At 43.9% G+C, this 24,547-nt stretch overlaps 1 protein-coding gene across 2 annotated transcripts in view; it reads right to left on the bottom strand.

The window, feature by feature from the left end:
- Positions 1-24,547, bottom strand: part of MED15 (mediator complex subunit 15) — a 672,261-nt gene that overhangs the window by 420,032 nt on the left and 227,682 nt on the right. For both annotated transcript variants that reach the window (XM_069619881.1, XM_069619882.1), the window contains exon 5: positions 18,566-18,793. In XM_069619881.1, the coding sequence (XP_069475982.1) occupies positions 18,566-18,793 (228 nt within the window). The remainder of the gene's footprint in view (positions 1-18,565; positions 18,794-24,547) is intronic.

The raw sequence follows: 24,547 nt of genomic DNA on the forward strand, positions 1-24,547 counted from the left end.
TGTTCACTTTGATAATCTAAAAAAAAAAATGGTTTAGTTCCCACCCAAATATGGTACTGTTGATTAAACAAAACATTTACATACATTGCCGATTGTGGAGAAGATAAAATTGCATATCTTGATTATATCAAAATTGTTCTCAAGTGTTAATGATTTTGTATAGAATCTGTAAAAGGTCCAATCACCTTTATATGGAAAGTGAGTATCATTCATTATTCTATCACAGTTATTAGTTTGTCAATGCTGGATATTACTACATGTTATTGCCCAGAATATTTCATAATTGTATTGATAATAGGAATACATTGAATTATAAACATCAGTAAATTATAAACAAGTAATAAAGATAATTAATGTTTTAAGATGGCGTGTATACTGCAACAAATAAGGATATAGAGGTGGTTTGAATCCAGGCTATAATTCTTATGTTAATTAAAGCAAACAAGGAGGTAGCTCGATCGCTCTTGGAGTAAAAATAATGTTTAGGTTGTAAATAGGTCCAATATTTCTATTCTACTGAGACAAGTGATTGAATTACGGCTTCAAATTCAGCTCTTAGAAATAGCAACAGAGAATTGCAAATTAGGGATCATAAAGCTATTGAATGATCCAAGACGGCACTAATATTTAAAGAAAAATGGCTAAAGAGTGAGTTTGAATTTAGTGCACTTTGCATGTTAGACCATAGACGAGCCAGTAGCTAGATCGCGTTCATGTAAAATTATTCAAAAAAATGTTTAGGTTGCTAACAACATTATCTAGTATTGAATTGCAATACACAATTTAACTATTGTTCCAAATGTAGCTGTTAAGAAGCAACAACAGAAAACTGCAAACAAGCAATCACATTGAATGTTCCAAGAGCTCATCGCCACTGCAACAAAGATGGCTAAAGGACGAGTTTGAATTTAGTGCACTTTCCATGCCAATTAGACCATAGACTAGTTGGCAGTTCGACTACTCTTAGCTCAACTGCACTTAAGAGTAAAAGTATTTAAACACTGTTTTAGTTGGGAACAGGTTTTGCCAGAACTGTACTTTATGAGCCGAAATATTAGGAGGCTGGAGAAGCATTTAAGGCAATGTTAAGATGTTAAGTCTGGCATGCTAGAATGAAAACAGAATTTTTGAATATTTTTAGGTGATCATAATTAGGATTATTACAACTTGGTTGCAAAATATGAATTAAAAAAACAAGTGAATAGACAAACATTTATTTAAAAGTTCTCTGGACATTGGGTGACATTTTCTCACATTTATTTGATATTTGTTGACTGCCTAGTACAAACATATTGAGGTGTTTGCAATGCATGTGAGAAACTTGAAATACTGACGCAGGTCAGTAGTTTAACAATCATGTAATTGGATTTATAAAAATGTATAGCTAAAATAGTCAACCAATGTTTTACTGGTTTTCAGGAAAAGTAATGCTGTTCATTCTCCTGAAGAATATACAATGATTCGGCAAGAGTTGGGACAATATATTTTTGAAAATCCACTTTTCGGTGACACACGCCCGGTGGCCCCAGAGGCAACATAAAACTTAAAACATACAAACAGAAATAGTCCATAATAGACCACACATGGGGGATAACTAATCTACTACTTTATTGAAAAGGTGTGTCTTGGTGAACAGGGTGTACATCATCATCCATGCATGGATGGCTACGCATGGTCTATGCCTGAATGATAGAACTAAAATCGTCATTTTGGGCACCCGCACCAATTTAAAAAAAACTGGGACCCGACTATTCGTCATTCATAATCAATGGTAACTTCATTAAGTTAGCACAGGAGGTAAAAACATTAGGTTTTCATCTCGACTCTACGCTCTCATTCTCCAAACAGGTCAACATGCTTGCGTCCTCTACTGCTTATACGTGAAAACTTATAAGAACAGGCAAGCCATTTCTCTCCATTAACAGTTGTACCCTCCGGGCCAGAGCACTCAACCTGTCCCGCCTGGATTATTGCAACGCCCTGTACATAGGGTCCAACAAAACCACTATTAGAAGAATTCAAACGCTACAAAATAATGCCCTTGGAGCGGCACTAGGCATCTCCAAAAGAAACCACATTTCTGAAATTAGACAACAGAATAATTGGCTCCAAACTAATGACAAGATCCTACTAAAAACTGTCGCTCATAAATCGCTCAATAGTGCCGCACCCATCTACCTATCCGAGAGATTTAATAAACAGACATCCACAAGACCTACTAGATCAGTAAACTGGGACTGCCTGACCATCTCCAAATTCAAACTAACCACGATTGGAAGCAATAGCTTCCCCGTTAAAGTGGCTAAATTATGGAACTCCCTGCCCCCCACACTCAGAACAGACCAACCCTACCTCAACTTCAGAACCAATATCCTGTGGCTGAAAGCTAATAACTATTATATCACTTGATGTCAACTGGACGGTAATTAACAACGCCTATCCCTAGCTGCTACCCCCATTTACTGCCCTCAGCATATAACCGTTGTAAACATTGCAAATCCTGCTATTGAAAGAACTGTACTTCACTGCCAAGACTTAATATACGTTACCCTATGGGGATAACTATATCATTGTACATAATGCCTGTAATTTCTGTAAATATCAATGTACCTTGTTATGTAATCTATGTTCCACACCTGACTCCCTGTAACTAAGCTTTGCATTATCCTGTAACAGCTGCTCCTCAATACCCCTGCGTCCTGTGCACATTATAAATAATAAACAAACAAGTTGTCAAGCAAATAATGGCCCTTAATGCCAACCCAAGCTCGTTCCAGGCATGTGGGGTCCAGGAATCAAAACGGACACCTCCAAATTTCCGCAATTTGTACTGTAGCAAGTCTAGCAGTTGGGCATCATTCGATCATAGTACTCTCCTAGATGGAGCTATCTTAATCAGAGAGGTATTGAGGCGCTGAACCATCAAGACATGTGTGTTAAAGTCAATGGTTTATGAATGATTCTGTTAACTGGAAGCCAAGTAGGTCAAACACAGTCCTACTATAGAGATTGAACAGCATAGGGGAGAGGCACGAGCCGTGTGGAAGACTGCAGGTAAGCTGCACGGTGGAGGCTTGCAAATCCTCTACTGCCACCCTGGCCACGAAGGGGCCTAGACAGGTCTCGATCCAGGATGCTGCACTTTCCGCACATTTACCAATATCGGTCAGTCTTTTGATAAGCAGGGAGTAATCCACAAGATCAAATACAGCAGACAGGTCCAGAAGCTTTAAAGGTGCTGTTCAACCACCATGAATAATGCCTGTGATGTCGGATTTTAGACCAAGGAGCACCGTTTCAGTCCTATGTTTTGACCAAAATTACGACTGTCTTACACGCAGGAGATGTGTCTCCAGGAACTCCTGCAACTGTATATAGGCAATCATGTCTAAGATTTTAAGGAGGAAGGGGCCGTTGGTGATTGGCCAATAATTACTACCAACTACCGGGTACATATTGTCCTTTTTAGGAGAGGGGTAATCGAGGCCTCCTTCAGCACAGTTGGAACACATGATTCGTCAAAGAAGGCATTAACAATCCTGGCAACAGGAGATTAGGTTCACTGAATCCTTGCTACTCGCTGAGCGTATATCTCCCAAGCAAGAAGTGGGTTTCCTGCAGGTTATGATGGTATGGATGACACTCTGACTTGAGAAGGAAACACAAGCTGGATACCCCGAAAGTGGTTGATCAACAGTTCATGGTTTCAGCTAGACAACTGGACAGACTGTTCAGGGACAGTTGATATGGTCTCAGAGTGTTGGTCATTTCATCCTGTATTGCTTGGCACCAAGAGTCACTTATCGATCGTGGGCCTTTTATTTGTTTCTTTCGAATTCTCGAAGGGTGGCAAAAAGCTCCCTCGAGCTTAATTTCGTCTCTAAAATTCTGGCATTGTACCTGGCCTGTTTAGCCAACAAGATATCACAATTACAGACAACCACAGCATTTTGATACTGAATGTAGGTGTTCGGGCACAGATTTTTTCACCATTGCCGTTCACTGGCTCGCTTCAATTTTCTGTATTAAATTATCTCATTATTGAACCATGGATTTTTCTTTACGCCGCTTTGAGTTGTATTTACATGAGTGGGGGGGGAAGGGTGTCGGCTACACTAATAGCCTGTTGGAAATGTGCAAACAACTCATTAACATCAGCATAAGGCGGCAATCTGGAGAAATGCAGAGTAACAAAGGTCACCAGAGCCTCAGGGGCAACCTTCTTGAGAATTCAGACCTTTTTGATTCCCCTGGAGGGCACCGTCGAGTATGGTGGACTTGCTGGTAATAATAAGTCCAAGAGGATTATATAGTGGTCAGCCCAGGGTCAAGGAGAAACCACTAAAGGAGAAATATTGGTGTTATAGGTCAAAACTCAATCAAGTATGTTGCCATCTTTGTGGGAGGCAGTCTATACATGCTGGCAAAAACCTACAACCTCTAAAGCATTTATGAAGGATGCAGCCTCAACGTACTGATCCTTCTCCTGCCATAGTTTGAAATCCCCCAACAACAACAAGTAGGAGGAGGGTTTCAGTATTTCACTACAGATGGCAAGTAGTAGTTCTTCAAAACGTGGCATTTTGTGAGGCGGTCTCCAAAATCAAGCAACTGATGGAAGCGTGAGAATCCAGACGGTTTCACTAGAAGGGACTCAATTGTCAGGCGATAACACATTGGAAATATGCATGTTAAGAGTATTTTCATAGAATAAAGTCAACCCCATCCCCTCCCGATCAATCCTATATAGATTATACCCTTCAGGGGTAGCAAGGGCGTATGCATGAGAAGCTGCCTTCTAGAGCCAGGTTTCGGCGACTGCAAAAGGGCCAATTTCTTAATCTACCATAAGGTCAGAAGGCTCCACTGCATGTTGCACGAAGGAACTAGCAGAGACCTTCAGGCTTGATACATTTGTAGGAGGCTTAAGACTGGAAACAGGTAGGGTCTTGTAAATTGTACTAGGAAAAATAGGTAATGGGGCGGCATGCGGTTAAGATTATCCACATCAGTCACCACAGACGTGTTATAGACCAAAGTAATGTCAGCTTTGTGTCCTATATTAGGCACAGTGGCTGGGGAAAGCGAGCCGGAATTGACAGTGCAGTCACCATAGGCTCCACGGACTACGTTACCGGGACATATAGTTGGAGATTCAGAGTTAATAGTTGACCGAGTAACTGGACACGTCAGAAATAACTGAACTTTGTCCTGTAATGGAGACAACAGCAATAATAGGGCTAGTTTGAGTCAACGGGACGGCAACATTCGGATCGGCTGACAGGTCTACCAGAGTTGGATACAACACTGTCACAGGCTGGAGCCATCCGACATGTCGCAAAATCCTGAGTCCTCTTGAGTGCTTGAACCGACGAGGATCTCCACCCGTTTAGAGTAAGGCCCAGCCAACACTGCGGGTTTATCGGCCTGCGTCATTCGGCAAAGCAGGCAAAGATTGTCTTGCAGCCCAGAAATGAACCTGGAGGCAGGGGAGGTTGGGGGGGGGGGGGGGGGTAAAATCAACCTTAACACAGATAACCTTGATAACAAAGGTCAGCAATTCAGTATGTACGAAATACCTTGTGTGTAGTCCAGAAGCACAAAGGAAAAAAAGGCGGACCGTCAATGCGCCAAACGCACCCCAGACGCGAACCAGTGCAAACTGGCTACAACACCCTGGCACAAACGCACCAGACCATAAAATAAATAGCTGAGAGCGCTGCTGGGAGATGTAGTTCAGCAAGTCAAAAACATATTCCTTTGTATTTCTACAAATCATGAAAGTGCTAAAACTATTAAAATGAATTAATAGTTTCAGGCACCATAAATTCAGTAGGCTACCTAATACAATGAGTCAGAACAGCACAGAGATATTTAAATGTTCGCAAAGAACACAGCTGTGCAATCATTCAAACATGAACAAAACTATGCATGAAGAAATTAGAAAAAGAAAGACAGAGCTTGGCAAAAAAAATGTTATCTGTAAATGACATTTTTATATTTTGCGAAGATCATGAGGCATGCCGCTGTTTTCCTGAACGTTATAGTTACCCTGCTGTCCCAGATTCAAATCGGTGATCTCCATTCTAGGATTGGATACAGTTACCCCATACATTTGCCCCCTTCTCTCACTATTGTACCTGTTATATTGTAAAGCGCTCTGGCTTAAAGCGCTGTATAAACTCAATAAACAAACATATGATAATTGCTCAACACGCCCTGGACCCAGTGAAACAATCATTATAGAGATATGGTCCTGCATTGCATTGAGCTTGTTTGAATTCTCAACAACATCCTTTATATTATCATGCAGTCGAAGGATTGACTAGTTCCAAATGCAAAGCTGAAAGAGGCCGGGCCTAAAGAATCTACTTTGGGCAGAATGTCCGACTGTCTCAAGTGAATATTCTTGGGCGTAAAAAATGTTTGTCTGAAAAGTTGGGCCCAATAGGGAGCTCCTTAACCCCCTCTCAACACAAAAGGTAAAGAGGGCCCGGATCCCAGTCCTATGCCCGCTGATTTATTAAAGTTAGTAACTTCCATTGCATTACACAGTCCGACAAAGAATTCATCCAGGATTACAGAACTGTCCAGAGGAAATGAGCCAGCCACAGGATCCACCCCCAGTTGCGCTAGAATGGTATCCTGCAAATCAGCCGGTTCAGTTCCAACTGTAAATTGATGATCTTGTGGAGAGGTCAGAGCATGATTTATACTATTAGTGTTAAGGACCTGCGCATATGTAACCAAACGTATCAAGGCAGCCGTGCCCCTTCCCATCTTCCCCCTCCACCAAAACCGCCTACTAAGCAGAATTGTCATCAGCAGACCGAGTAACCTCCACAGCGGGATCAGTTGGCAAAGATTCCAAAGTCTCCTTATTTTCTGGAACCAATGCCGACTGTATGTTGTTCTTATTACACACCCCCACCTTATGTGGACGTACTCTAGTGGGATTCAAAAGCACTACCTTGCTACGAAGTTCAGCAAGCATGCCTGCCAGGCAAAGTCAGAAAAACAACAAATTCCATAGTGTAGTTCAACTATCTGTTGAGTATGAGGAGATCAAAGGCCAACAACCTGCAGTCTCTATCCTTACTAACAGAAACATTGAATAATGCAGTTCCAACAGATATTTCCTTACCCGGAAGCACGTAAAGATTTGAGGATAAGAGGACATCAAAGGCCAATGGCCCGCAGTCTCTAACGTTGTGATCCACAAAGTTGTAAGATCCAAATCGTCACACAGCCTCCCCCTTGCAGCAAGCAAAAAGTGAATGCCGGTTCAACTCCCGCACATGCCTTCACACACCCGCACACTTTGCTGGGGGGGTCGAGGTGGGCGGGTGGGAGAGTGTTTTCAAAGCTGGCTCCTTAAAGCTGTAGAGGCTTAAATAGCTGCAGAGCAGAAGCATCAGCCAGCAGCAGCACGATCCAACAAGAAATGAAAACGCTTCCCAATCAGCCCAGTAACTGGTGACTGGATTCCCTCACATGCAATGATGGTGTGACGAATACAGGGACATTCGTCACTTCTCTCCAAGGGGGAAGACACCCCCTTTGGGTCTAAGGATGTGAGCCTGCGAAGCCTAACACCCCCTAGAGGACAGGTCACGCCGGAATGGCTAGCGTGGTTTCTGATACTTTTATTTGAAACACAGTACAAGAAACACAGAATCAATGGAACAGCCAATCTTGTTTCAGCTTCAATTTTACAGACAGCAGAGTATCAACATGGAGGAGAAAGGAACTGGAAGGGGAAGTCCCAATGAGCGAGCCAGGAGAGGGGAGGGGACATCCTCCTGGAGGGCGGAGCTAAGCAGCAAACTGGCACAGAACACGTCTGGTGCAGAGCTGCAAAGGAGCCTTTGGAACACTGCTAATTCAACCTGCAGAGTCTAGGACACACCATCCCGCTGGTAAGGCGGCCATACACGAAAAACAGAAAAGACATTCTTATACGAACTTTGTACTATTCAGCCAGGTGCATGGTCTGGAAGCTTATAGATGGAGAATTGGGTGGTGACAGGAGCCAACCACCATTAAAGCCATTGAGGAAGAAGCACTGTAGAATACCTGTTCTGGTCCACTTTATGTTTGTTCTTTTGTATTAGTGGTAAGGTCAGCACTACATTTAGATGAGGCGTTTTAGGACAGAGACCCGGGCTAGGTTTGTGAGACTTACGGGTGAGCACCTGTTATGCTTTTTTAAATTTTTGTTAGCTAGGGCCAAGCCACCAGTTAGCGGTAGGGAAATAGTAGACTTTCTTTTGATTTAAATAAAAGCCACGGTTGAACAGTGCTCTCTTGTCTGCTTCGTGAGTCTAACTTACCACAATGGGGAGCTCAGACAACTGGACAACAAGAACAGAAGAGATTGTGAGAAGTCTGGTAAGTGAACACAACTGGCAACGGAAATAAATGCATTTCTGTATAAATATTTTCTGTTTTTAGAAAGCAGGTGTTTATGTGTTTATGTCTGTTCCTTCATAGCCATTCTCAATCATTCTTAACTTAAAAATTACATTGCTGATCAGTCAAGCTTAAACTTATCACAATGAACGAAACAGTACTTCAGTTTCACTCGTTATATATTTTTACTGAAAAAAACATTAGTTAAGTTGCATAAGTTTAATGCACCCAAACTCTTGAAATTCAGCAGATGTAGGAAGTCATGACCAGCTTAACTCGGCACGCTCACATTGATGTTCCCCATGCCACCATTTTGTATGCCATTGTGAATCCCTTCTCTCTATTTATGTGCTCACAGGCTTTGCAACAGGAACGTGCCAAGTTAAGCTGGTCAGGACTTCCCACATCCGCTGAATTTCAAAGGCTTTGTTGCATTAAATCTGCGCAACTTAACTAGTATTTTTCCAGTGAATTTAAAGGATTTTGTTATACAGTCGTTTTTAAACATGTATTGAGAGTCTGGGGCCTGCACCCATATAAGAGACCAATTCCAAAATACACAAGCCGGTCTGGGACCCTGAAGAGTATTCACGCGTACTTTGAAAAGCTTCACACGTACTTGGCAGGAGGGTAAACCAAGTCATGGTGTTGATGCATTGCGAGTCTGGGACCTGCACTCATATGTAAGTGACACACGGCAGGAGAGTAAACCAAGACCTGGTGTTACAGCCTTGCGAGTCTGGGACTCGCACCCACACGAGGAACAAATAAGAGGGCCTGGGATCCTACAAGAAACCAAGACTGTCCAAAAGGAAGTATATGTTTGTCAAGCAAATAGATTAGTGTTTTGTGAAACAGCTTTGAGAGTCTGGGAGCCGCACCCATATGAAGATCTGAGGATAAGGGGGTCTGAAAACCTAAGAATAGAGAAGACTCAATTACTGAAAAGGAAAGGAAGCTCCAAATCACAGAACATTTGTTTTCCTTTGAACACTTGAGACTGAGAACTTTGAAGTGAAAAGACCTGTCACTACTAGTTTACTTTGCAGTCCTTACACATTAGTCATTCATGTTGGGGTCAGAACTAGTGTTTTGGGACACGACAGTAATGAACAATTTTCATTTGGACTGACAGTTTTCCTTAGTTTCTTTGAGGCAGGGCACCTCTCTCCTCGTTTTAAGGATGGAAAAGGCCTTTCTCCAACCCCTTTAGTTTTATGAATAAAAGTTGATAACCAAAACAACCTCACACTTGTGTACGCGCCTTACTCCTGCACCCTCACATAATATATATTTGAGGCTTGTGAATCTGCTTGGCTTCACATGCTTGCATAGGCCCGTATTTAGTGGTTGGTGCAGTGTGTTAAATCTAGTCTTTTGAATTCGAAAAGTGGGCACTGCAGTCATACTATCCCTACACTACATGTACTGCTACCCATGATCCCTCACACAGAAGTCCTCGGATTGCTTTTTTCCATCATCAGGTTGGACGCTAAAGGACGAGATCTTAAACATTATTATCGTAGCTTCCTCGGGATTGAATTAGAACAGACGTGTTGCCTTTGACACTGAACACAGCTCATTGCCGTGGTCAATGAACACAGGGTGTTGACTATCGAAGGAGATGGAACTTCGACGGCAGCGAACATCATCTTCACTCCAAAGATCTATACTTAGTATGGAGAGTGGGGGAAAATAGTTACCACGTACCAGGCTATCTTAGAATGTTGTTGTGATCTGCCCTTAAAAGATGTACGCTCCTGGTCTATATACATACACACAGACATACACAGATATTGACGCACACAATGAAGTGTCATGCTGGATAATTAATGTCTCTCGCTTCGTTAGTCACATTTGAACTATGTGGGACTGAAGGAATTTGAGGTGGGAGAAGGATGCTTGTATGGAGGGAAGAAAATAAAATGTGCACTTACTTTATAGTGGGGACTTGAACATCCAACAATACTCTGGACTCTTCCTCTGAGGTACTTCTCTTTGTACCATCAAACTTATCAAATTGGGTAAGAACCACCTCAAGTTCGATTAAAAATAAACACTCAAAACCTCCCTTTATAGGCAATCATTGGGCCTAGATCTCCAATCCACTGCTGGCCTACAATACTTACGGATTTTTTTAATTGACCTGATACTCAAGTTGCACTTAGGTTGTTTTGGTGTTCTGTCCTTTGAGCAGTTTAGAATTCTATATCTGGGTTTCTGCAATTACAGTGCCCTGTGTGGGTCTTCTTTTCCGGTCAGCTCTTCTCCTTTACCCTTCCCATGCACTTAACTGAGCTGAACGGCTCCAAAGCCTATGAAAGAACTGTTAACCCCACCTACTCTTTACATTGATTTGGAGACTGTGGTTGTTGAGCATGCAAAGCACACATTCTGATGTCCCTCCCCTTCTTCCCAAAGACCTTCCAGATTCCTCTGGTTGAGGATGTGTGCACAACATAAGACAAAGCACTGTGCTCATGGCTGATATTTTATTTATTGGAGTTTAATAAAGCAAGTATTAAAGTAGTTAAAGTAATTCAAAAAGATGCGATGGTGAATCTCACATTCTGATGCAATACTACTTAATTTAGGACTTATGGAGCGAAAGGTGTTCAGTCTTTTGTACTTTACAATCACTAGTACATCATGCTAGTTCAGACCAATGGCTGGATGCCATGCATGACTGGCGTGATTGCTAATGCAGTGCAGGAAATGACTATTCACCTTTTTTGAATCCCATGCAACCTATGTGAGTTGTATGAATGCACAAGCTAATCTGGGGGTAGAGATGAATGAAGTGATTAAAGGCATGAATGTGAAACCTGGAAGAAAGCATGCGTCCTGTTCTTCCCTTTCCTTAAAACTTGTCAGTACTCCAATCCTACTTTTTGCTTAACATTCTTGAGCTTGAAGTACTGATTTCTGGATGGGTAACGTATAACTCGAATTCCAAGAATATAAAGTAGGACAGCAACACTATGTACTACTCGCCATGGCATGAACGAACTTGAGGGCTCCTCTTTTGTATAGATCTTGCTGGCAGGCTCTGTATGGCTTAGGTTGCTTAAAAGTGCTGAGGGACATGTCGCACCCTCATCTTTGCTTCTCCCCTCTTTTCTCCTGCTCAGCACCTGTTCTTCTGCTCTCTGAATGAAAACTTTCCTAGAGACTGAGAGGGGTTCACAATACACAATGCTCCCATCTATCCCACGTTGTCTATGTCCAACTTTCTCCAGTCAAATGTATCCATATACGTTTGCTACAGAAACCAGGGTAGATCTAGCCTGCAGAGGTATGGGGCGAAGTGGGGTGGTACAGCTTTTAAGACTCTAGTCTGTTCAAAGTAGCTTTTACTCCTGTGTACCCAGAGACCCTGAACACAGCATTAAGCTGTGGTTGTTGAGAATCTATGTGATCACTGCGACGGTCGAAAATGCCGATTTTTTTTAACCCTTTACACCACATATATATGCAGGGGGAGACCCCCCGCATCTTCCCGATATTAATATTATACACTTAATCCCCCCCCACATAGGTGTAAGGGAGGGGTTAAAAAGAAACAAGTCAGCATTTTAGGCCGTCGCAGTTCCCAGGTTGACATTTCTGTACGATTTTGTTGTTGAGCATGCAAAGCACCAATTCTGATTCGATGCATCTCTCTGCATCTTCCCACAGCCCTTCTGCATTATTCTGGTTGATGTATGTGCAAAATGGGACATATACATTGAGACTAGCAGAGGGCACACTGCCGAGAGATTATTTTAGTGTTAGATATGTTGTCTTTACCTCTAAAACTGATTGTGGCGTTAATGCCGGACCCCAGATCTGGAGCACTTAGGCTACAGCTCCTCATCTTCCCTGGGGGTGATGCTCAAGAAGTCTGGGCCCCTGACCTCGAAGAGGTTGCTATTAGGATCTTGTTTGTGTCCTTCACTTGCTTCTTCTCATCCGTCCATTTCAACTTCAGCATCTGACGCTTCACACCAAAGACATTCAATTGCTTAGTCAGCCTGCCCCAAACTGATGAAGGTCCTGCACACCTGGAGATTGCTTAAGGCCACCCATATTGTTCTAGAGGTGAATTCCATCAGGATCTCATGCTTCCAGAACACGTCTGAGATCTTTTGGTCTCAACTCCGTGCTCCTCTCTACGCAACTGGCGTAGGGACTGGCTGATGAGCCCCACCCACAAGGGCAGCTGTTAGGTAAGATGTTCATAGAATGATAAATCTTCCTGACCTGTCAACCCCAGAACTTTTTTGCTCTACTGGTGGGATATTTTTCCATATACCTCTGAGTGGGAACCTTTTTCCACACTTACAGAATCTTTAACTCTTTTTATGGGTGTCATTTTTAGACTCTCCATAGTGTCTTTTTAAAAAGTGATCCTATTTAACAACTGTTTGGCAATAAGTGCCTGTTGCTAGCTTGCCCTAGGCTCCCCCTTTAACTTTCTCTGCCTAAACGTGAGAGAAGTACAGTTCCCAAGAGTATAAAGGATCTTTGGATCCCCTTTACATTTTATTTGGTGAAAGCAGCACACCCCCACCTTATGTGGAGTGCTGGGGAGATGCAATGTATCCCCTTTCACACTAAAACTAAGCATTACAGGCACAAGTTCACCTTCAATAGCTGGTGGCAGTGATAACTTTTATTAATTTGGTGCACCTTTACCCTGGGCGGTGTTCACAGCAGCAGTACAGGCACCTAAGGGTGCTCATTTTACCAAAATGGCCCCCCATCTTGTTTTGCCATTTTAGTGTTTGTCCTTTCTTGTTCCTTCCCCCGACATCAAGGGCGGGAAATTCCTTTGTGTGATTTTTATCTTCAGCAGGAGTCCCCGGGACTGGAGGCAGGAAGCGAGGGAGGAGTCCAAAACTCCACAGCCCTTTGTCTTCTTCCTTGCCTGAATGCGTACAAATCCCAATGGGGGTGTGTGAGGGGGCTGTCATGATTGGACAACCAAACCACCCCTTGTTGTAAAATGCAGCAAGAGAATACAGAAGTTGTGCTGTAATTCCTGTTAAAATACTGCAAACCTGGAAGCTGAAGTCAAGTTGACCACTGGAACTGAAACCGAAGCGGATGAAGGAAAAGCGGCTGAGACTATTTCAGGCTACCGAGACCCTTCTTTGTAACCCGAGCCTGCTGTAGCTGTTCCTTTCAATGGACCTGGGGGCTCCGAAAACAACTCCGACTCAGAGCCTTGTGAGACCCGCTGGACTCAAGACGACCTGCATTTTAAGCAATCCCACGTCGTGCTGTGACCTTGCTGTGCTGCAATACCCCAATACCCCAATACCCTGAGACCTCGAGCTATTGTGTGGTGCACGGTCTTCCGAATCTCGCTGAAACTTCGTGGGCATCCTGGTGTATCTCCAGAGACACAAATCGAGTCCGAGAAGTCCCCTCACCAGAGTGCTGGACCTTTGTAACAAGAAGTCAACCGCGATATTCTGTCTTCTTCTGTGCTCCTGTAATAGACACCAAATCCACAGACCGCATTCAGCCGTGAGAAAAACCTTGCCTCAAGCTTTATCCGTTGATCCCTTCTGCAAAGTCCCTTCCAAGGTCCTGTTTTCAGTCACCACAACAAGGAATCCACTGACTGGGTATTTGGCTGCAGATCCCGACGCCCTCCTGTTGCAAAATCTTCAATTCTGAGGTACTGTGTTGACTTGGGTATGTACTTAACTTAAAACATTTGTGATTTGAAGTGTTTCTGAAACACTTGTGTACAAGCGCGATAGAAATAAAATATATCATAAAATAGATAATTCCTGTAAAGTGTGGGGCGTTTTCTGTAATTGGGAGGCCTCTCGTCCAGTTCACCCAGTGCCACTGCTAGAATCCTGCTAGTGTCTTCTGTGAAGCCCCTGGACCCTCCTCTAACTAAAGTAAAATACTCACCTGTTTTCCCAGTCTTCCTAAGGAACACTGAGTTTTACTACTTGAGAACCTATCCTGACACTATCTGTTGGACACCAGATCCTAGTGACCCCCCTTCTGCCACTGAGAACACTCATGCTCCAAGAATAAGGGAAAGCCTTTTTAGGGATTGGGCCTTTTGCCTAGAAAAGAGAATAAGGGGTTCAAAGTGACTTGCTTGTAAAGGAGTTGGTTGGTAACTGTAACTCTAAGAGTGAACAGTTAGAAAAGTTTTTACCCATCTCGGATGTGTGATGCACTATTCTCAAAAGTATGGTTAACATCTTTTCTTTCCTTAGAAACCGTTTTGCCATTCTAATAGATGTAGATGTGAGGGTATATTACTCACCTGTGATTTGGTTCTGCCTCTTCCCAAAAGTAATGTATTGGTGTCACAAGATTATTCCTGTTAGGATAATTATGCAAGTGTCCCCCAACTGGGACTTGCTTCCCCCGACTTGCTGGTAGCCTGTCCAGAATAAGTCTGCCTTAGGTCCTACCAACCTAGAATAACCGAGTCATTCACTAAAGTGTAACACTGGGTTTTGCTTTCCCTGTGCAGTTTAGATAGACACAAAGTCTTATATCTGCCCAAATTTGCCAATAGCTCCTTGGGTTTTACTTACCTTGAGTTAGCTGTGTGCCATCACAAAATAAGTTTCAAGAGTTACTGCTTATCTCAATCTGTGGTTCACTGATCTCAAACACCTGTGATTGGATATTACATCCTTAGGTTTTACTCACCTAGTATAACTTATCATAAAAGTAGTTGTAGGTTTTTTCTGTACCTAGAATAAGTGTTCCACTATTCACAAAACCTATATTGTCCAGTTGAGTGATTATGTGATTTGTTACAAAGCGTCACTGTACAACTGGTAGGGTCTACTAACCTTGAATTGCTTAATGTAATTTTAAAGTAACCATTGGTTTTCACTCCCCAAGAATAGGTGTGACCTATATTGAATGTGTATGAAAAGGTTTTGACTTCCCTAGAACTAATGTTAGGTGTTCCAAATACGATTTATGCTTTGGTCTGTGCACCTTCAAGCATAGTGTTGTGTTTTTATAATTGTGATTACATATAATGTGTGATAGTACTCATTTACCCCGAGATTTATCTGGGCCTACTTATATATAAATCATTTATATTTACATACGTAGTGTTTGTGTTTCTTTGGACCATGTGTATTGCAATTTCATTTTAACTGATTCTACAGCCCCCTCTCCATCCTAAAATAAGTCTGGCTTCTCTGTCTAAGCTACCCTAAACTCAGGTGGTACAACCTTATACTAAGAGTGGAGTCTTGTACTGCCTCAGTTGAATGGTTTTACTAAGACCTTAGTTGGACTTCAGAAAAACTGTCCTTATAGCGGCTTTGTGTTCTGAGGTGCAACTTAGTGCTGGCTCGTCCGTCCCTCCCGAAGGGCGGTCGCCTTTCTGGCTGTCAGACTTTGGCCCTGTCTTCGGGGTGGGCTCCCTTAGCCCATCTGCTCTTAACTGTACGAGTGTGGAGGTATTGTGTGAAGACTAGCTGCATGCCTCTCCAATTAACTGGCCAGCTCAGGTTCCCCCCTTTCTCTTGGTTGAATTATGAGTGGTTTCTGCACCCGTACTAGGGGAGCAAAGCAAGCAGACACTTCCAGTTCCATGGGACTGCCACTGCTCGATTCCCTTGCATGGGCATGATCATTTACACTTGCACTGTGACAACCCCCTGCCCAGAGCATGGGGCATGGTCTGGGTAGCCAGAGGATCCTCCACATGCCACCCTGAGGGCAAACATCACGTAGCTTGAGTCAGCACCCTGCCACCTTGCCACTCTCGGATCCACCAACGCAGTCAGATGAGGTACTTCATCACACTGGGCAACACAAACCAGACAATTAAAAGAAATGTGGGAAAACCATGCAATAAGAGATATGCGCAGAAATTGGTTTGGATATGGTATGGCATTTATAATATGCCTGTAAACAAATGTTTCTAGGCACGACAAGACAAGGAGGAGAAAACAAAGATGCCAAAACAACGATCTTACTAGGCCTTGTGTCATTCAGATCGCGCAAGTGCGGGGAAGAGGAGAGGGGAGAAGTGCAGTTAACCAACAAGTGCGTCCAGCGGGTGGCGGGTGGCTCATAAATGCGAGAGAAGGGACTGTAGGTTTGCAGATCCAGACCATTAAGTGCCGGGGAGCCCGGAGTCAGTGTGAGGGCAACTGGACATGCAGGATAACGTTTGATAAATTACAATTTACATCTGACGCAGAGATTGTAATTTAATTAAGGGACCACTCTTTATAAACAGATAAAGGCGTTGGAAATGTACTGTAGAAAGCTTATCCCTTGCTCACAGCTGCAGGTGGGGGTCAGATGAGTTTGAGTGCATGGAGATGTTTGCTGTGACAAACTCAAGGGACTGGGGGGTGCTGTAACTCCAGTGCAGATGTAACCAGATGGATCCAACTCGCTGCCTTGAAAACGAGCCCTGTGACCCAGGATGTAATAAAATTGAAAATTAAGGTGTTAAATGTCCAAGCAAAGCGCGAGATTGACTCAATAAGGCGGCTCTCGACCAACTATTTAGGAGGTTCGGGCGGGGAAAAAAAAAAAAAAAACTATTTAGGAGGTTGGTAAAGAGAACTAGAGAGAAGAGAGTTAGTGGGTTTGAACACCAGTATTTAGAGTAAAACTAAGGTGACACCTTTCTGCAATGAACAATAGTGTAATTCTGAAAGAAAAAAACTGGACATTTTGGGAAAATAGCAGGGAAGAGGATGTGGGACTGGCTGAGAGGTCCCAACACAAATTTCACTTTCCGACATTCTGAGAGTATGAAAAACACATGCTGGTTCGAGATATTGTAACATACTACAACAGGGCATTGTGGGAGATGGTGTTTTTATCTTAAGCATGCCAAAAAGATTATTGATGCAAGCTTCTTAAGAGAAATTAACCCGGCGTCCCAGTCCTGAAGTACCTACATATTCCCGCCCTCTGCTGATGGCCACAGACCGATATTAAAAACAGATGCCTACTTATCCCAATATTAACTCTGCCTTGCGCCATTGACATGTGACCTTGGGGAGGAAGATTCTCAACAGTCACTTCTGCAGCCCTCCCGATAGTCCAACCCACCAGACGCACTGGAGGATGAGTATAAGGTAGGCCTAAGAGGAGCGATTGGATGGGTTGGCTGTAGGATAGCGGACTCGTTCATAGAAGGCACGAGGAGATGACCAACCACTGAAGAGGAATAATTGGCTATTGCCTTCCTACTTTGTCAACCAAACAGGTTCTTTCCTGAAGGAAACTGAAGGAACATTCAATGGCAATTGGTACCCCTTTTGTTGGCATAATGTGGTAGCGTTTTGAAATGCCAGCCCCTTTTTCTTAATAAAATACCACTGTCTGACATCAGCCAGATCTAACAATAATGAAGTTGTTTCTTAAAATCTGGCTGATAAGTCATACAGAGTCCTGCACACTAATCTATATCTATTTTTCACTGACCTTAGTTCTGACCCTTGCCCACAGAGCCATAGGTAAATGGTGATAGCTCAAAATCCAGAAAAGTAGCTTTTCTTAATTACTTGTTTGCCAGTTTCTATGAAATTTGTGAAAAACGGGTTGATGTGTGTTCTGAATTTTTTCTACAGCCAGAATCATGTGACTTGCAGTTTTGATTTCACATTATGAGCATGTACCAACCACTCCGACCTAGCAGTGAGCTGATGGCTAAATACATATTTCCTTAAAAATGGCCTACTTGATCATGGCGCTAGTTGCCAACTATCCACTGATGGATTATCTAGAAATACAGTAGCATTTGTCATAGAATAGGCACCCAGGAGAACCTCACCAATGATTGGACAGATGGTAAGATTAATGGCCGATTTCTCATTTTACAAGAGAACTCGCGCATAATTTTGCATTTTTTTGGCGACAGGCTAGAGCTCACATCCTTTGGACGAATGGTGGGGTGAGACAGTCAAATTCTTCAAAAGAATATTCAGATGCTCCTCCAGTCTAGTGCTCCCACAGAACTGACATCCAAAAATTCGGCAATAAAGAAAACCCATAAGAATAAACTGTAGGGTTTAAATAAATATCTTAGGGTAGAACAGAGAAGACAACAAGGAGAAACTTCTGTGTGAAGTGTAAGAAACAAGATGTTCGACTAAGAAAACAGAGGGTGAACAAAACAAACAAAAAAAAAAACACATACTCGTAGGTGCAGCCACCCCAGCCATTCCATGCGGTGCCATTACAGACGTGCCAGGCTGCTGCTGTTGCTGCTGTTGTTGTTGTTGTCCAGGGAGGTTCATTTGCTGTGCCATCTGGCCTAGGCCGGTCATGCCCCCCATTGGTGCTCCTGGTGGCCGTACCGTCATTCCCATCCCAGGTGCCCCTGCTGGGGCAACTCCAGTTAAATTTTGGAGAGCATTCATGGGATCTATAAAAAATATTAGGACAGTAGTTAACCGAGATGACTAGATGTAGCCACAAATTCCTGATGCACGTGATTTAGAATAAAAAAGTTTTACAATTCCAAGTGAGAGATCTCGGTGGCAACGTTTCATTACCATGAATACTACCAAACCATTGAATACACATTTTTGCAATAGTAAGAAAATAATGAGTCTTCTCTAACAGCATAGATGAGAAGGGCAAGATTTATACATGTCCTGTTAAAAGCCCATCTGTGGATTCTTCTAGAATTAACAAAACTGCTCCAACATCTGGGGGGCACGAGTATGCAAAGTAGGAATCCAGGAATGGGTCCTCAAGTCTTGGACAGTGATCAGATTTCAAACAAAACCGACAGACTTTGTCGCCTTAAAAAAAATACTAGGTTATTTGAACCATGTTCGTTCTCAGTAGAGGTTTGTCAATACTTTAGTCAATAAAAAAAAATAATCACTAACATAGCATTTAAAAGATTATGACGTTTTGTGCAAAGAGACCTGGTCTCATATATTCAAGGCCACATGCAAAGCCATGCCAGGAACTAGGGATGATTAATAATCTTAGTAGAATCCTGCAAGCCAGAGTGGCGAGCAAGAGAAATATGCATCTTTTGGTGCATGCCCATATCAAGCGCTACTTACTATCTGCATGTTACCATTAATTCTAAAGCATAAAACTGTTAGATGCATTTTATTGGACTGCTTACATTATTTTGCCGAAATGCCTTACAAGCTGTTTTGTTTTTTAATCTAAACATATTCTACATATATTATATGTATTAACAACTGAACAATCACTTGCATTGGATTAAGCAAGTCAGACACAGGACTACCTCCTTGGTTGGAAACTGCGACTTACTCTCCATCAAAATCGCCACCTCACACACAAACAACCTCCACATCATATATTGCCCACCAGGACCAATCCTATCTTTTGAGGAGGACCTCTATCTACTAGGCTCCTAAATCAAGCCTACAACCAAAACTACACTACACTACTAGGAAACCTTGGCCTCAATTACCCCAGACATCAATCTTGCCTCGGTAGCCCACTTGCTCACTGCACTGGGCCTCCCTCACTGCATCAATGCCCCCACCCTCGACTGCATAGCAGACCTTAATTGCCACATCGCTATTGGCACCAACACCCCTTGTCCTTGGTCTGAGCACCAGATTGTGTCCTTCACCATCGCACCCACTACACCACCAACCCCCCACATGGCCGCCTGCCTCCCACACTCTCCCACAAACTCTAAAAAGATGCCATTGCATCCCTGCTACAGTATCTGAATCCCCCAAGCCTCCACCCAAATGACCCCGACACTAGCAGACCTTTATTCCAGGACACTCAACACCGCAGTTAACACTGTGGCTCCCCCTCACCCCATGCAAAACCAAACAAGCAAGGTACGCCACTGCCTGGTTTACACCCGAGCTCCGAGCCAAAAAACACACAGCCGAAGCCAACTAGAGGAATAGCCCCACAGACGTGCACAAAATCCTCTTTACCAGCGCCTCCAAAAGCTACAGACAAGCAATTACTGCAGCTAAAGCAAGCTCATTTAACAATAGAATTGCCAATGCCAACTCCAGTACAAGGGAGTTACTCATTCTAAGAGAACTGGATATGCCAGCTGCCCCGCCCCCAGCGAGCACCAAAGACGCAGCTTAGTTCACTAAGATACAGAATGCCCTGTTGAACAAAATAGATCTGCTAGACAAACATCCTCCACAAACAATACCTTCTCAAATGTCCTAACTCGCCCACCTCTGCACATACCCCTGACTGTGCTAGACAAAACCCCTGAACAGACCCCATTATTCAACTTCAGACCGGTTACTGAAAATGAAACTGCCACCATAACAGTCTCAAACCCACCAGGTACAAAGGAGAAACCTGCCCAGCATCCATTGTCAAGGAATGCTCAGAATCCCTCGTCCCATACATCACCAAATTCATTAACTGCTCCTTTGCCACCGGCCTAGTACCCCGCCAACCTTAAAGAAGCTTAGGTCCTCCCACTAATCAAGAAAACTTCCCTCGACCCAACCATCACAAACAACTAGCCACCCATCACCACAGTCCCCTTTCTACTGGAAATTCTAGACGGAGCAGCCTACATGCAGATCCAGCATTTTCTTGAGGCCCACCACATCCTAGTAACCCAACAACCAGGCTTCCGGCCAGGCCACGGCACTGAGTCTGCCCTGCTCGACCTGAAGAACCAGCTGGACGTGCTCAGAGACAAAGGTATGCCTACTTTAGACCTCTCAGTAGCGTTCGACCTTGTCGACCACCGCATTCTCTGCCACCACAGCAGCCCATTTCTCACCTGATGCGACGGCCTGGGTCGCATCCTTCCTGAAGGACAGTACATGAGAGTGTTCGCCGACAATGTCATCCCCACCCAAGCCCATTCCTTGTGAAGTCCCACAAGTACCGTGCTCCCCCACCCGCTACAATATATTTCCAAGCCCCTTTTTGACTTACTTGACTCCATTGGCATATTCTACACCAATTATGCTGATGACACCCAAATTCTCCTCCCATTGACCGGCAACTACTTAAATGACATGCACGCCCTAAAAGGGACGCCGACAGGGTGTGCCAGTAATACTATCCCTAGTGTGAAGTCCACTGTACCCATGGTCCTTCACACGTCGAGGTCCCTCAGATTGTTTTGTTTCTGACATGAGGTAGCATGAAGTGTATCATGAGTACAGGTGTATCAAAGCAGATAAATATCAGAAAAGCTCAAAAAAACATCTATGCACCCTCTCAAAGGGGAGGAAGGGTGGGCGCATGTGAATCTAAGCAGATACAAGCATCAGAAATACAATTATGGTGAGTAATGTATCCCTTCTGAGGCTTGTGGAATCTGCATAGAACATATTCTATGCACAGATTAGCGAGCAGTGTTATGAGACGGTGGTGGGTTGTGAGATGGAGCGGTAGCAAATAGATGTTTCAGAACCTTTTGTCCCACCTGTGTATCTGCTTTGGAATGGGTGTCAATGCAGTAGTGCTGAGTGAAGGTATGTACTGAGCTCCAAGTAGCCGCTTTGCAAATTCTGTTTATGGGGACATTTGCAATCAAGGCCAAGGTAGCTCCTGTGCTTCTAGTGGCATGAGCTCTTGGTGTAAAAGGCTGTGTTTTGTTTGATAAGGAGTAGCACAGTGTATGCATCCGACTATCCATCTGGAGATTGCATTCTTAGAAATGCGATCTTCTCTGACTGGTGCTACAGAGACAAACAGTTGGTCTGTTTTCCTTAGCGGTCTGGTCTTGTTCACATAGTAAAGGACCGTCCTCCTTACCCCTAATGTGTGGAGTTTTACCTCAGCTGAGCTAGTTGCATTCTGAAAGAAGGCCGGTAGCTCAAAGGATTGGTTTACGTGGAATTTGGAAATGAATTTAGTGGAATACCTCAGATGGGTATGTAAAACCAATGTGTCCTTATGAATGATAAAGAAAGGATCCTGCACTGACGATGCTTGTAATTCACTAACTCTTCTTATGGAAGTGATGGCCACTAAGAAGGCAGTCTTGTATGTCAGGTGTTTAAGACTTGGCATGTGCATAGGCTCAAATGGGGGTCTCCCATGAGCTTATTAAGTACCACATTGAGATCACAGCCTGCAGTGGTTTAGAAATTGGAGGGTGGAGTCTTTTTACCCCTTCCATGCAAGCTTAAATGACTGGAATTTTCCACCACGATATCTTACTCAGAGAGGTGGTGTACGCTGATAAAGCCGCCAGGTGGACCTTTATGGAGTTGAATACCAACCCGGAGTCTAACAAGTGGAGCATATAGTTTAGAATGTGGGATGGAGTACATTCTATGGGGTTTATTTGTTTAGAATGGCATCAGATTACAAATGTTCTCCACTTATCGAAAGAACAATGTCTAGTGTTAGGGTTTCGAGCCTCCTTGAGGATATCCATGCACAGTTGTGGCAGATTAAGGCTTCCGAACTAGAACCTCAGGAGCCAAGCTGCCAGGTTCAATGATTGTGGGTGTACTGTTATTCCCTGTGTTGGGCCAAGAGGTCCGTCTGACATGATGGGATCGCACATCGCCAGTTTGCGCAGATGTGGATACCATGGCCGTCTTGCCCCCATGGGAGCAACTAGGATTAGCGTCATTTGTTCCCTGTGAATCTTGTTCACTACTTTGCTCATCTCTGCGAGAGAATTGATTTCCACTGGAATGTGCTGCGACGATCGGAATATCTTCCGTTTGAGTGCCCATTTCCAGATTTGCTGTGCAAGTTTAAACATTTTTGGAGAACGTGTGCCCCATTGTTTATGTAAAACATTGCTGTAGTGCTGTCTGTCAGTACCTGCACAGATTGGTTTATTAAGTGGCATTCAAACGCTTGAAGCGCCTTGAATACTGCCAGAAGTTCTAGCAGATTGATGTGGTTCCGAGCTGTCGCGCAAGACCACAGACCTTGAGCTGTGTGGTGAAGGTAGTGGGCTCCCCACCCAGCAAGAGAGGCGTCCGTTGTGATAATCGCCTGTATCTCTGGATCGTAGAAGGGTTTCCCCTTCAGTAGATTTTTCTCTTGTCCACCAGCGAAGATCTTGTACCAGTGTTGGAGAAACGATCACTAGATCGTCCCACTGACCGCTTGCCCGACACCATTGTTTCGCCAACCACTCCAGCATGGGTCGCATGTGGAGGTGCGCATGTGGAACCAGGTAAATGCAAGATGCCATCATGCCTAGCGAGCGCATTGCTTTGCGCACCCTTATATGGCGGCCGGCCTGATAATGTATTTGCAACAACATATTTTGGACTCTTTCCTCTGACGGAAAGACCAACACCTCTTGTGCATTTAGGACAGCTCCTAGGAACCGTTTGGTTGTGCTTGCCACCAGACTTTATTTTTTCTCATTTATTGAGAAGCCCAATTCAAAGACGGTCGATAGTCTTTTGAATGTTGTTTGCAAATTAGGAGGGGTGGGGGGGAACTCCCCTGTAATGAGCCAGTCGTCCAGGTAAGGGTACACTGGGATTACCACCCCGCGCAGGTGTGCTGCCAGTACCTTGGTGAATACCCTTGGAACGGACGGTATGCCGAAGGGTAGAACCTTGAATTGGTAGTGTTGGCTTGCTAGCTTGAAATGCAAGAACTGTGCACTGGGAACATTGAAATATGAAAATAGGCATCTTTCATATCCAAGATTGCCATGTAGTCCCCTCGCTTTAGTAGTGGGATTACTTCCTGTAGCGTTGTCATGCAAAATTTCTGTTCCTTGACATGGGTGTTTGCAGGGTGCAGATCTAATACAGAGCGCGTTGTTAGATCTTTTTTGGTCACAAGGAAGTACGTTGAATAGATACCCTTGTTTACCTGGTTCGCCGGCACGATTTCGACATCTCCCTTTCATTAGCAGCGCTTTCACCTCTCCAGTAGTATGCGCTGTTCTTCCTTTGTGGTAGTGGTTCTTTGTCTTGGAGGATCGTAGGAGGGTCTTTGTAGCAGCTCTATACAATAATCTCCCGCCACGGTTAAAAGAACCCACTTGTCTGAGGCGATACCCTCCCATGAGTGGGTGAAGTGTGTTATGAGTTGTCCTACTGGAGTGGCATGGGAGGGGACCTGAAGCAGGTGGTCCTTGTTTTGGGGGTGTGGATCCGCCTCTGGAACAGGAGGAAAAGCCCCCGTCGCGAGATCTTCTCTGGCCTCTCTGAAAACCTTGTGAGGATTAGCCTTGTGTTGAACACCAGGA

The sequence above is a fragment of the Ambystoma mexicanum genome, chromosome 10, assembly GCF_040938575.1.
Source record: "Ambystoma mexicanum isolate Mex_15411 chromosome 10, UKY_AmexF1_1, whole genome shotgun sequence".
Classification (NCBI taxonomy): Eukaryota; Metazoa; Chordata; class Amphibia; order Caudata; family Ambystomatidae; genus Ambystoma; species Ambystoma mexicanum.